The 15,574-nt window shown below is 36.4% G+C and overlaps 1 protein-coding gene across 1 annotated transcript in view; it reads left to right on the top strand.

Moving 5' to 3' along the window:
* Positions 1-15,574, top strand: part of LOC117329017 (phosphoribosylformylglycinamidine synthase-like) — a 59,707-nt gene that overhangs the window by 19,123 nt on the left and 25,010 nt on the right. Inside the window, 7 exon segments of the mRNA XM_033886694.1 lie at positions 6,135-6,395; positions 7,313-7,543; positions 7,747-7,970; positions 8,409-8,531; positions 8,731-8,862; positions 11,901-11,999; positions 13,621-13,752. Coding sequence (XP_033742585.1) covers positions 6,135-6,395; positions 7,313-7,543; positions 7,747-7,970; positions 8,409-8,531; positions 8,731-8,862; positions 11,901-11,999; positions 13,621-13,752 — 1,202 coding nt within the window.

The raw sequence follows: 15,574 nt of genomic DNA on the forward strand, positions 1-15,574 counted from the left end.
GCTCAATTTACGTACAACATGTGAAAGTATATCTTCGGAACTTTTTTGAAGTACATAGAAACCAAACGCGAGAACTCACAAGAATTATCGGCTTGTGCCGATTAGAACACCAGACACATGTAGTGCAGTGACAGGTGTGACGAGCTTGTGGATCATAATTTCACACCTGGTAATTGTTTAGCGGTTATACTAACCCACTCAATTCGTAATTCTCCGAACATGTTTCTAATCTTCTAAAGTCCTGTTTTAAGTGAAGATATGACTTGTGACACACGAATGGAAAGTAAAACCACAATGATCTCGATCACTTCATAATAATGACACAATAACAAAACAAAAAAGAAATATAATGATAATAAAAAAGAAATAAATAAAATTTGAAAAATTCATACACGAAAATTATTGCGAGTTAATAAGTTTTAGTATTAATTATGATTAATCACGATGAACTAAATTGTATGTTTTCTATATATATATATATAACGGAGCGAAAATGATGGTTTTAATAAGAACCTATACTATGTACCTGTACATAAAGTATCAATTATATTATAATTGTTGCGAATCACTTTTATTTAATTTCAATGACAACGATCATATAAAAAATATATCTTTCTCAAGAATGTAATCGTCCGTTATCCCTGAGACCATGACATGTAAAATACCCTCGGGATAAAATCTGTATATGTAGAAGTTTGTTGCAGGCTCCAACACTGGTATTCATACGTGAGAGATTTAGTCTATTGTAGATCATGATGATTATAATATATTACTTTCTGAATTAAGTGTTCTCCATGACTTGAAGCGTGTTTTGTATAGAATATAATGCATAGATTTTATTTCGGCACTCGGCCAACCGATTTTGATGTGGTTCGCGACATCATTCTTTGGTTTTTGCAAAAAAATACCATGTTTGAATATCGTTTTTTTTTTGTTCTTGGTACACTTTAACACGGAGTTTCACCACGTCAGCATTTGAACACCAAGAACTTTAACTCTGTACATGTACCACTTGTGATATATACTGAAATGACTAAAGTTTTATATACATGTATGACTAAAAACAAACACATTTTATGTTAGATATTTTATTAGAAGATGTTTTTAGATAATGCAATGAACTTTCTAAATACATGTCAAATACAATTTATATAATTCATATATATTCATAAATATATATGATCTCTAGCAATATAGTCTTTGGAAAAAACATTTGATTGTGTCACATGGATTATAAAATAGAGAAATGCTTTAACAGCTTAATATTTAAATCACACGCTTCAGAAAAAAAAGACGTTGAAATTTTATTGTTATCACATGAACAAATCAGCAAATATGTTTTTTATCTTCTAAAAACCACCGTACTGTCTTCTTAAATAATGTTAAATAAATATAATGTTTATTATCCAAAATACCAAAGAAACTGTGGATGTAATACCATGTACTGACTTTCGTATACGTGAAGTATACGTATCACTATCGAAATGGAGATCATTTACAAATCGTGTGCTTTTAACATGCATCTTATTGCCGTACTCAACAAGACTAACACCGTAACATGAATTAAATAACTTCCACAATTCCAATGATCGATGGTAAAATTATGGATTGATATACATGTATTTAACTCGTTATGGTCATAAACGTGATAAAACTAACTTTCTGATAGCAAAACTTTAAAAGAATAGTTATCATTTATTTGCAAATATATTTATCTGTAAAAGATTGATACATAGTAACAGAGACATATATACAGAGATTGGCAGCTCTCTATTTGCCCTTGTGTTTACATAGTGGTCCCTGACCTTCCCACAATCCTTTGCGGTCGCTCGGTTCAGTCTTCACTAGACGCCATATTGGAGAAAACTTGAAAAACAGACATATAATTATCGATAATTTCTATTTGAAATCATCACCAAGATCCAATTATGTGCTTTAATTTTATTAATATCAAAGTGCAGAAGTGTCATCAATATGAAATATATCAAAATTTGCTGTCCAAGTGTTTGTATTTTGAGTATGAAAGTCAAGCACAACGCAGGAAAGATCGGCGGGAATCTCTAATTTTCGAAAAGTCCCTATGGGGTTTTCGAGAATACGGATAAATGACAACAATATGCATGATAATCAAGACCACATTCCATAAGTATGATAGTTTTTGGTTAATGTGGTAACTTTTGTAGTGGCCTAGATAAAACAATGTGCTTTTTGTGTGCGTTTAAAATTGACGATGTTTTGGACGGACGTAATGGCTGCTTAATTACAAAACTTGGACATGTCGAAAAGGACCCAATGGATTTTAGAAAATACGGATAAATGGCAACAATGTGCATGACCAATAAGACTATATCCCATAAGTTAGATAGTTTTTGGTTAATGTGGTAACTTTTGTAGTGGCCAAAATAAAACGATGTGCTATCTGTGTGTATTTAAAATGACGATGTTTTGGTCTTACGTAATGGCGGATTAACCAGAACATGTCGAATAAGTTCCAATACTACGATACACACATGCGCATAGCCCGATTTACCTGCGCTCGCGTGTGTTTGATAGGAGACAGGACGCTCTCGATAAGGGATGTGCTTGAGTGGTCACGAATAAAGAGAGCCACTACGTGTACGGGGAAATAGCGATGTTACTAATCTCTCTGTATATATGTCTCTGATAGTAATAACAAGACATTTCGTAACTGTCTTGTAAATCTTACCTGTGCACGGAGAATGACTTGTCAATCATTCTGATCAACCAATGAAATACGCGCAAAGCCTTTCCGCGGCGTTTGATTGACAGCAACAATGCTCACTGAGGTGTGACGAACTTCAGTGTCATCTGCTTTGTATAAGGTGACTTGTCAATCCAACCGATGAAATTCGTGTACGGCCAGGTATCCATTTCTATTGCGTTTGATTGACAGACAGCCAAGATGGATACTATCCACCAATGACGGCTATCATGTTGATTCATCACAAAATGAAAACGTGTTGTATTCTATAAGACGCTACGTAATAAAATGTACAAGTATTATGATTTTATAAAAATCATTGAAATCACATTTTTGATAGAAACAGTAACCATAAAATAGGCCAGAGTAAAAAAAAAAATACTCAGTGACATGATATTAATGTGAAGACATGAAACAGCCGGTACATTTAACACCCATATTATATGGATGCCCTAAGATACGATATATTGCAGGTTTTTGACTATGCAACCAGTATCATTACACATAATAAGTGTTATTCCCACTGTTGATCAGTTTCATAGGTGGAATTAGCCAGAGTTTCTATTGGCCTCCTCTGGCACACTACGATATGAAAACGTGGAATTCTCCGACAGCTGACATGTGGCATGTCGCTAAGATTTTGGTCCTAATACAATAAAATCGGGAATGACATAACACTTACATATATGGATAAATGAGATATTTATTTACCCCAGTATACCCATTTAGTCCCATCTAGGTGTTTAATTCAGTCCTAATAGACCCTCGCTTTACGCTAGTCAATATTTCATTCTGGATTCGACGCCATGTTGCTAACTATACATTGTAGGTCGCGGTCGGCCTAATTACCTAATCCATGTGCGATGCTACAACTTTTATTTCTATAGATTTTACCGCTTATAATTAAGAAATTATGAATTTTTGAATTTAATATAACAGGTTTTGTGAAATAATAAGCTTAGTTTTCTTGATTTAAACTACGTTAGAAGAAAAAGACAATAAATTATATGTGGTCTTTTCGGTCCATTGCGTTCCGATTCGGGTGGTTAGTCGTACTGTCACTTACAAAATGGCAGGTCAACAGCGTGAAATTTTGACTAGCGTAAAGCAAGGGTCTATACTGACGGAATAAAACCTCTAGGTGGGACTAAATGGGTGTTCTGGGGGTAAATACATATCTCATTTATCCATATTGGTAAGATACGTGTGATTTCAAACCCGTTTTACTGTATTTACACCTTACATCTTAGCGACACCAAACGGTGACGGAAAATTCCATGTTTTCATAGAGTAGTGCGTTCTGGCCCTACAGCAGACATGCAAATTATATCCTTACTTGGATGAAAGTTGTTCGAAATGTTCATCAATCCGTGATTCTTACATCTACTACACAAGAAATAACTTCCATCAAATCTACTTTCTTTTACCGGTCAGCGACACACAGCGGAATCTTTACAGTTCTTTATATCTAAATATACTACACATTATCTATGTCCCCTCTAGACTACGACTATAGTGACAAAATAAAATAAAATATCACATATTTTCAAGCTAAGTAAAACTGATGTTTAATTCTACGGCATTTATAAGAGCTGGAAAAAATTAAAACCAATGGTTAATGTAAAGTTTCAATTACGTTATACCGTACGTCCCTGGTCACATCGATCATAGCGTTGATAGGTATCAGTTATATACATGTAGTTAGCCTACTCCATATCGATCCATATTACAGGTAAATTTTATCGCATGAGTAAGCACCGATAGTCCTGCTGATCCACTGTGATTCTCTGTGATCCTCATTGTCTCGATCGCGAAGGTTCACCGCGGCACGCTTGGTCACCGCGATCTTTGATGATTTAACTCCGGTGATTGATTGGCATAATTGGTCTATCACTAGGAAACACGGTGATTATTTCTCGTCACCATAAATCGCGGTGTGGGGGGTAGAAGTATTAAAAGCTACGGTCCTTACTGTAAGGGGGCAGTAAGATGTATGAGTATATCAACCCCCTCATCCCATGTAAGGGGGCAGTAATATGTAAATAAACCCCCTCCTCCCATGTAAGGGGACAGAAAGATGTATGAGTATATCAACCTCCCCTCATCCCATATAAGGGGGCAGTAATATGTAAATAAACCCCCTCCTCCCATGTAAGGGGACAGAAAGATGTATGAGTATATCAACCTCCCCTCCTCCCATGTAAGGGGACAGTAAGATGTATGAGTATATCAACCTCCCCTCCTCCCATGTAAGGGGACAGAAAGATGTATGAGTATATCAACCTCCCCTCCTCCCATGTAAGGGGACAGAAAGATGTATGAGTATATCAACCCCCTCATCTAAGGTAAGGGGGCAGTAAGATGTATGAGTATATCAACCTCCCCTCATCCCATGTAAGGGGGCAGTAAGATGTAAGAGTATATCAACCTCCCCTCATCCCATGTAAGGGGGCAGTAAGATGTATGAGTATATCAACCTCCCCTCATCCCAGGTAAGGGGGCAGTAAGATGTATGAGTATATCAACCTCCCCTCATCCAATGTAAGGGGGCAGTAAGATGTATGAGTATATCAACCTCCCCTCATCCCATGTAAGGGGGCAGTAAGATGTATGAGTATATCAACCTCCCCTCATCCAATGTAAGGGGGCAGTAAGATGTATGAGTATATCAACCTCCCCTCATCCAATGTAAGGGGGCAGTAAGATGTATGAGTATATCAACCTCCCCTCATCCCAGGTAAGGGGGCAGTAAGATGTATGAGTATATCAACCTCCCCTCATCCCATGTAAGGGGCAGTAAGATGTATGAGTATATCAACCTCCCCTCATCCCATGTAAGGGGGCAGTAAGATGTATGAGTATATCAACCCCCTCATCTAAGGTAGGGCGGCAGTAAGATGTATGAGTATATCAACCCCCTCATCTAAGGTAGGGGGCAATAAGATGTATATCAACCCCCTCATCCCAGGTAAGGGGGCAGTAAGATGTATGAGTATATCAACCCCCTCATCTAAGGTAGGGGGGCAATACGATGTATGAGTATATCAACCCCCTCATCCCATGTAAGGGGGCAGTAAGATGTATGAGTATATAACCTCCCCTCATGCCAAGGTAGGGGTGGGGGGGGCAGAAAGATATATGAGTATATCGACCCCCTCATCCCATGTACGGGGTTGGTTTAATAACTATTACATCCTGTAATTAATGTATTCTTAATAGGTGGCATTTTGCAGGCATGACTGGGTTGAACCATTATTTACACTTCATTACAGATTCATGGAAAATTTAGAATTGTAATACTTAAGTTAGGATAAGTTATTTTCAAGATAAAATTTAATAGGGAATTTTCTATAATGGACCAACTACTTTATTCAAAGATAACTTGTGTAAGTCAAAAATATTTGTGTTGAAGGTTATGACTTGCCTTGGGAGGACAAGGCCTTTGTCTACCCCAGTAACTTTGCTTCTCCTGTTGAAATTGCTGTGGAGGCGAGTAATGGTGCCTCAGACTATGGTAACAAGTTTGGAGAACCTGTCCTCACAGGGTTTGCACGATCATTTGGACTGACGACACCTAATGGGGAGCGAAGGGAATATGTCAAGCCTATCATGTTCAGTGGTGGCATTGGACAATTAGATAGTTACTGCATCACAAAAAAGACTCCAAAAGAAGGTAAGTATTTGTTCTGTTCAAATCATCCCACTTTGTGGCCCGTGAACTGTCTTACATCATCCATCCGTCATCTGTCTGTAAAGTCCTTGTTATCAGTATTTCTTGAGAAGCACTGAAAGTGTATTTCTCAAAATTCACACAAAGGTTCTTCTGGGTTCCTAGTTGTGCCCAATCCATTTTGAATTTGATCGGAGAACAAAATGACCCACAGGTAGCCATAATTGATTTTGACAAATAAAGATTATCGCTATTTTTCATGATTTTTTCTAAAACAGATCTTTTTTTTTTATTTCATATGAAGGTTTTCCTAGTTATCAAATGATTAAGAGGAACAGAGGAAAAGTAGAGAACAGATCTGCAGTGTTTCATAGAACAATTAAAGATTATTCATTGGTGGTTGCTAAGATCCTTCTGTGATCTCCTATTATTTGATATAATGGTGTATTTAAACTAAAATTATCTAGATCAGGGTTAAAATGTAAAGTACATGCGTCATCCATAGAAGGTATGCAGTATTCTTCACTGGAATGCCAAAGTCAAATAAGCTGAATTATTCATTGAAAAAATTATGAGTTTATACATAATAACATGAAATGATGAGATTCTAAATTTTAGTAATGATCCCTGAAATACATTGATTTTGATAAAGTCTCTGCACCTGTCGTCTTAGATATCAAAAAGGATAGAATGACTAATCCTTAGTAGGGGTCAAAAGGTCTACCGTAAGTGGCCTGTCAGTATTAATATTCAGAGGACAAATGAATTGGTGAAAAAATAAACAAAATATTTCAGATTGTAAGTAGACTCTCATTGTTCAGTTTCTTTCACTTTTACTCATTGTCCGTCTGACAAACATTATTGTCACTACAGTTCAGGCCAAGTGGAGACTCCAGCAGCAAATATGTTGATATTTGTAGGTATGCGGGTAGCCAAGATCGGGGGCCCAGTGTATCGTATCGGCGTTGGAGGAGGAGCGGCATCCTCTGTCCAGGTACAGGGGGACAACAAGGCAGAGCTGGACTTCGGAGCCGTGCAGAGAGGAGATCCCGAGATGGAACAAAAACTCAATCGGCTGATACGTGCCTGTCTGGAGATGGGGAACAATAACCCTATAGCCAGTATACACGATCAAGGAGCTGGAGGAAATGGTATGTAACAAACTGTAAGATTGGGGGGGCAGTGAAACTTTAGCCAAACATATCCGGTAAACAGCTGCCAAATATAATGATAGATATTACATGGGGCAGCTGTTTGCCGAGTATGTTAAAAAATGGAAGCAACAGGCTGTGTATCACTACTGGGTATGTTGTCTAATATGAAATATCTCTATATGTGGAGTTGTGTTTGTCAGGTAATGTGCTGAAGGAGATAGCAGAACCAGCCGGAGCTGTGATCAGGGCATCAGAGTTTACTTTGGGGGATCCCACTCTCACAGACATGGAGTTATGGGGAGCGGAGTACCAGGAAAGTAACGCCATTCTCCTTAATAAGTCTGACCGTGATGTTCTCGAAACAATCGGTAAACGAGAGAGATGTCCTGTCGACATAGTGGGCAAAATCACTGGAGATGGAAGAGTAGGTCAAAATTCTTTTTATGAAAGTTTAAAAAGAGCATAAACTTATATCTATCTTTAACTCCCAAAACAATTCAAAATTATGATTCTACCAATGAAACAGAGCGAACTGAATGATGAAAGACTAAGAGATACTTATTTAAAGCACTTATTTTAATAAGTATCCAGTTGTGTGATATTTAATTTAATAAAGTTCAAACAGTATTGTTTTTAAACCTTTCAATGTTAAGACAGAGGCTGCCAGGTACTCTGATAAAAGAATTCATTTCAACAATTTCACACACTAAATATAACCAATATTACAGATCTGTAACTTACATGGGTTTCCAGATACTATGAAGAAAGTTCTAAATGTGCCACAATTATTTGTTAAATAATTGATACCTTTGACAATGATAATGAGTCCTGTTGGTCGTGTATGAGTGATTGTTTATCACAGATCAGGTTTGAGGGATTTGACCACTCAGAAGGTGATGGAAGCCCTGCCAAAAAGAGAAGGAAGATTCATAAGTATCCTGTTGACCTACAACTCGAACATGTCCTTGGCTCAATGCCAAGAAAGGTAAAGAGTATGATGTAAATATAGCATGTATTATCAACTTAAAACACTCCAGAATTCCAACTAGTATATATTTCACATGAATTATTATGTCATTTGAACTAAAATGCTATACATGTTCTCTATAGACAGTAAAGATACAGTATAGGAGAATTTTGGTAATAAGGAATTAGGAATAAGGATTTCTGATTTTGTGCTGTAGGAGTTTATCCTTGACCACAAAGAAATTCCACTGAAGTCTCTATCTCTACCTGAGGACCTAACAGTAAATGATGCCCTACAGAGAGTTCTACGCCTGCCATCTGTAGCCAGTAAGAGATATCTCACTAACAAGGTAATTACAATTAAACCTGTCATAGCTGACAACCTTATATAGCAGACACCTGTCCATAGCGGTCAGTGCCAGCTGACAACCTTATATAGCAGACACCTTTCCATAGCGGACAGTGCCAGCTGACAACCTTATATAGCAGACACCTGTCCATAGCGGACAGTGCAAGCAGACAACCTTATATAGCAGACAACTGTCCATAGCGGACAGTGCCAGCTGACAACCTTATATAGCAGACAACCTTATATAGCAGACACATGTCCATAGCGGACAGTGCCAGCAGACAACCTTATATAGCAGACATCTGTCCATAGTGGACAGTGCAAGCAGACAACCTTATATAGCAGACAACCTTATATAGCAGACACCTGTCCATAGCGGTCAGTGCCAGCTGATAACCTTATATAGCAGACATCTGTCCATAGTGGACAGTGCAAGCAGACAACCTTATATAGCAGACACCTGTCCATAGTGGACAGTGCAAGCAGACAACCTTATATAGCAGACACCTGTCCATAGTGGACAGTGCCAGGAATCCCCAATGAAAATCACTATATAAGTAGTATAGAGGACACCTGCAGACTACCAAATGTGGACAGCGTACACTTATTTTTGTCTGTAGGTTGTAAAACAAATTCTGTATAACTAACACGTGAAACTACCACTACCGTTGACAGCTAGCAGCTATTCAACCATGGGATAGAAAACAATCATGGTCAGTTGGTAATTAAATCATCATTAAATCCAACAACAAAAAAGGGGCAAAGGGGGAAATCAACAGTTATGCCTGACTTAATTTTTTACTTACATAAACAATATGGTATGCAAATCTAACAGGGCACAACTGACAAGCACATGGTTGTCTGTCACCATTTTCTTTGTGTATATAGTAAATAGTAATTAGCTGAACTAGAAATCGGTATATGATATTTAGCTCACCTGCCCGAAGGGGTGAAGGGCTACAAAGTTTGTTCAAAAGAATGACCTACATTTAAGGTCACATGGGTAAATAGGCTAAAATCTTCAAACAACTTCTTCTCAATAACCAAGAGGCCCAGGGACTTAATATGCGGTCTGGAGCATGCTGGGGTGAAGGGCTACCAAGTTTGTTCAAATGAATGAACTTGACCTACATTCAAGGTCACATTGGTAAAATCTTCAAACAACTTCTCAATAACCAAGGACTTGATATTGGGCCTGTAGCATGCTGTTTTAACTCATAACAGACTTACTGTGAATATTTTCAAAACTTTTGTGCAAATATTTTAAGTATTAGCATGATTCCAGTATGTTGATGCTGACACCTATATAACTATCTGTTAGGGGTCTCTGGTTGGTGGATGTGGACCTGTCGGTACAAGGGATTAGGCCTCAAACATCCAAATAGATTATCTGATATTGCTAAATTTGTGTAGTCGATCTATATTATACAACTTTATAATAAACCTCTCTAATTCAAAACAACCGAGTGCTGGCCAGCCAAACTCTTACACGAGGGTTGAGATATCCTTGTTCGCGGAACAGACCCATGATTGATTATTTTTCTCAAATACTTACAAATGTAGGTTTTTATGAAAGTTTTTCATCGCGCCATCTTCAATGCTCCTTAGAATGTGCGTCAAAATTGATGATGTCAACGTTTACGACTTGGTTACTCAACTTAAAATGATGATGTTACGTTATTGTAAGCAGAGTCATATAGTGGGTGCCGGCTGTCTTTACCCACCCTGTGTAAGATCGATTTATCTTTTCCCTAGCAACCGCGGGATAACCCTGTGAAGTATGGGAGAAAGGGCACCCTATAGTAATCATTTTGTCTGTCTGTCCATTCTTCCATCCACAAATTTTACTACTGGCTATAACTTTTATATTTATCGATGGATTCACATGAAACTTGATCAGGATGTTTAGTTCACAAAAATGCACTCGGCTAAAAAGTCAAAGTCAAAAGTCAAGTTCAAATTTTGCGTCTTTTTACTGATATGCATTTTATTAAGACATGATGAAGCAAAGCTGTTCAGAATTAAACAAGGAGTCTACTGACCAAAGGTCAAGGTCATACGGTCAGAGGTCAAAGGTAAAGGTCAATTTTTGAAGATTTTCACTGATTTTGTTATGACACTTTAAAGAAATGTTTTAAAAAAGCTGACTTCTGACCAAAGGTCGAGGTCAAAGGAAAGGTCATGGTCAAATTTTGTTATGACACTGAAGCAATGTTGGTTGGATTTGAACAAAGAGTCAACTGACTTAAGTTCATGGTCACTGGGGCAAAGGCCAAGGTCCAATTTTGTATCTTTTAATTGTTGAAATTTTTGTGATGGCATTATGAAGAAAAATTAATTAGAATTCAACAAGAAATATTAATAAAGTCAAGGACAGTGGGTCATTGTCGTCAAATTTTATATCTTTTTAGTGATGAACATTTTTTTTTGACATTATGAAGTAAAATTGGTCTGAACAAAAGGATAAATCAACTGATGAAAGATCAAGGTCACTGGATTATAGCTTGTTTGTTTTTCAGTGAACCATGAACAGCTAGTGTGATGTTGAGGCAGGGACTCCTTGTAGTAGTTCGTAGCTACTTTATTGTACAATATAAAAAAAACTGTTGTATGCCATCTAGAGCAATTCAGATTTATTGTCTTTCTGAAGTGTCTGTATTTAAGCTTCTTGAAAGATACAAACCACCACTGGTAGGGAGTGTCGAACCACTCACCTGAGATCTTCACTTCAGGTAATGTGGCCAACAATCTAATCAACTGATATGAGCTATTGCAGCCCCTCACTGGATTAAAGGTCAAGGTCATTAGGATCCAAAGTTCAAAGACAAAGTGGATTTCTGTGGAAGCTAGGAAACATCTTATTAAATGTGAAATGTATATTTGCTTTCTTGCCATTATTTTTGAAGTCCAAATGTCAAGCATCAACTTCAGCTATATGGGCAGATATATTTTTGATGATTATGGTGGATATATTACCACAATACAGGGCCCTTACTGACCTGTCAGTGCTCTAGTTACATGGTAATTATTGTTTGACAGGTGGACCGGTGTGTGACAGGACTTGTAGCCCAGCAGCAGTGTGTAGGTCCACTTCATACACCGTTAGCTGACGTGGCTGTAACAGCAATCACACACAATGTAAGTAAATGAATTAATAAAAGTAATTAAGATTGACTGTATGCTGGGAATAACCTTCTCTATACTGTTTGTACAAAGTGCATGTTTAGGTAGCCTGGACAGACTGTTAAAAGTTAATCTCTGTCACCGGTCATCACAGGATTGTGTAACCCTAAAGGTAGTGAAGGCAGAAGAAGGAGGAAGACGAAGCTGCAGTTGTTTCTGTTTAATCTTCTTTGATCGTATAGTGGTTCTTCTCTGTCTCTCTCTCTCTCATGTCCCCTCCCTGTGGTAATTTCCTCAGGCCTCTTTGACTTACGGTCTACTAGACTGGCAGCCTATCTAGTCTGATGGTTCTGACCGAAGTGCCGTGTGTTGTAGCCCTTTGGTTTTTATACACAATGCACACGTGTTGGTGGAATTCCATGGAATTTGATGGATGACCCAAAATGACCAGAGCTGTCCCACAATTACTAATTTTGAATCCGATCCCAGACATTCTGGAATCGAGCTATAGTGAAACAAAAACAGAAAGTCTTACATAATGCCCTAGTTGGTGACAAATGAACTGGTACCGTCAACCCATCGTAAACAAACAACTTTCAAAATTTGGTTAAAATAATATCCTGACCAACACGTGTGCTTCTAGAAGGTTCTATCACTAAATTAAGCTACAGTAAAACGCAATTACCGAATTAGTAAACTATGCACTGACCTCCATATAAGTACATCAAATTACGCCATGTACTCAGTGCCTCTAGACCTGTGTACACAGTGCATAACAGTTGATAAATATTTCATTAAACATATCAACGTATCTTATATAATTCTATATACACATCAATAATACATAGCTTATCTAATTAATAGCTATAACTTAATTAATATTCCTTATTATGTGTTTATCCAACACATCTATCTACAGCATATATTTACTATATATACTATGTATAACCAGCATATCTAACTTCATTATAATCCTACAGCGTAGATAATTATATTAGCATACATAAACATTCAAGGGCTGATAACCCTTCATATACATTCAAGGGCTGATAACCCTTCATGGGGTTACAATTGTCACTGCTGCGAGCGACAGGTAAAGGCTTGTTTTTGCTCCTGCAGGGTTTGTGTACCAAATCACCCTCCCATTTCTGTATATACTGTGCATGTCAGTAAAAGGACAAGTATTGAACTAATAATCATATTTTACATACAAGTTTTAGATAAGAAAATTGTCTCCAACAATTTTTACTGTTTAATATGACTATTTACAAATTAACTCAGGAATACTAGAGGTATTCCAGTAAAATTTCTACCCAACAGCAGGACATCTTTGTTAAATATACTAGTCTTAGAACAAAATGATTGATAGAATAATTCAAAACAATACTAGATAATGCACATTTTATCCAGCACCCGACATGCATAGACTTGCTTTATTTCTTGAGTCCTTCTTTGGGATATATCAATTTTACTGGAATTGCCCTCAACTTCCTACTAATGCATTAAAGAAAAAATTTTCTTCACGAATAAAAATATTGACACACACATATATATAGTTCAAATAAGAGAAACACGATTATAATATGGAACTTCAGTTACCATGTTCATATTTCATTTTTATATTTTGTTGATACAGGAGTTAGTTGGATCGGCCACAAGTATAGGGGAACAACCGGTGAAGGGACTAGTGAACCCAGGCGCTGGGGCTCGTATGTCTGTTGGGGAGGCCATGACAAACCTAGTTTTTGCCTGTATTACTCATAGAAAGGTACGTATTCTGCACTTGATTTTGTTAATTTTACTGTGGATAAAGTAAATGAAGCTAGTGTTGGATTTAATTTTACTGTGGATAAAGTAGATAAAGCTGGTGTTGGATTTAATTTTACTGTGGATAAAGTAGATAAAGCTGGTGTTGGATTTAATTTTACTGTGGATAAAGTAGATAAATCTGGTGTTGGATTTAATTTTACTGTGGATAAAGTAGATAAAGCTTGTGTTGGATTTAATTTTACTGTGGATAAAGTAGATAAAGCTTGTGTTGGATTTAATTTTACTGTGGATAAAGTAGATAAAGCTGGTGTTGGATTTAATTTTACTGTGGATAAAGTAGATAAAGCTTGTGTTGGATTTAATTTTACTGTGGATAAAGTAGATAAAGCTTGTGTTGGATTTAATTTTACTGTGGATAAAGTAGATAAAGCTGATGTTGGATTTAATTTTACTGTGGATAAAGTAGATAAAGCTGGTGTTGGATTTAATATTACTGTGGATAAAGTAGATAAAGCTGGTGTTGGAATTAATTTTACTGTGGATAAAGTAGATAAAGCTGGTGTTGGATTTAATTTTACTGTGGATAAAGTAGATAAAGCTGGTGTTGGATTTAATTTTACTGTGGATAAAGTAGATAAAGCTGGTGTTGGATTTAATTTTACTGTGGATAAAGTAGATAAAGCTAGTGTTGGATTTAATTTTACTGTGGATAAAGTAGATAAAGCTGGTGTTGGATTTAATTCTACTGTGGATAAAGTAGATAAAGCTAGTGTTGGATTTAATTTTACTGTGGATAAAGTAGATAAAGTTAGTGTTGGATTTAATTTTAATGTGGATAAAGTAGATAAAGTTAGTGTTGGATTTAATTTTAATGTGGATAAAGTAGATAAAGCTGGTGTTGGATTTAATTTTAATGTGGATAAAGTAGTTAAAGCTTGTGTTGGATTTAATTTTACTGTGGATAAAGTAGATAAAGCTGATGTTGGATTTAATTTTACTGTGGATAAAGTAGATAAAGCTGGTGTTGGATTTAATTTTACTGTGGATAAAGTAGATAAAGCTGGTGTTGGATTTAATTTTACTGTGGATAAAGTAGATAAAGCTGATGTTGGAATTAATTTTACTGTGGATAAAGTAGATAAAGCTGATGTTGGAATTAATTTTAATGTGGATAAAGTAGTTAAAGCTGGTGTTGGATTTAATTTTACTGTGGATAAAGTAGATAAAGCTGATGTTGGAATTAATTTTACTGTGGATAAAGTAGATAAAGCTGATGTTGGAATTAATTTTATTGTGGATAAAGTAGATAAAGCTGATGTTGGAATTAATTTTATTGTGGATAAAGTAGATAAAGCTGATGTTGGAATTAATTTTATTGTGGATAAAGTAGATAAAGCTGGTATTGGATTTAATTTTACTGTGGATAAAGTAGATAAAGCTGGTGTTGGATTTAATTTTACTGTGGATAAAGTAGATAAAGCTGATGTTGGATTTAATTTTACTGTGGATAAAGTAGATAAAGCTGGTGTTGGATTTAATTTTACTGTGGATAAAGTAGATAAAGCTGATGTTGGATTTAATTTTACTATGGATAAAGTAGATAAAGCTGATGTTGGATTTAATTTTACTGTGGATAAAGTATATAAAGCTGGTGTTGGATTTAATTTTACTGTGGATAAAGTAGATAAAGCTGGTGTTGGATTTAATTTTACTGTGGATAAAGTAGATAAGGTTGGTGTTGGATTTAATTTTACTGTGGATAAAGTAGATAAAGCTGGTGTTGGATTTAATTTTACTGTGGATAAAGTAGATAAGGTTGG

This window comes from Pecten maximus, chromosome 6 (genome assembly GCF_902652985.1).
Source record: "Pecten maximus chromosome 6, xPecMax1.1, whole genome shotgun sequence".
NCBI classification, from domain to species: Eukaryota; Metazoa; Mollusca; class Bivalvia; order Pectinida; family Pectinidae; genus Pecten; species Pecten maximus.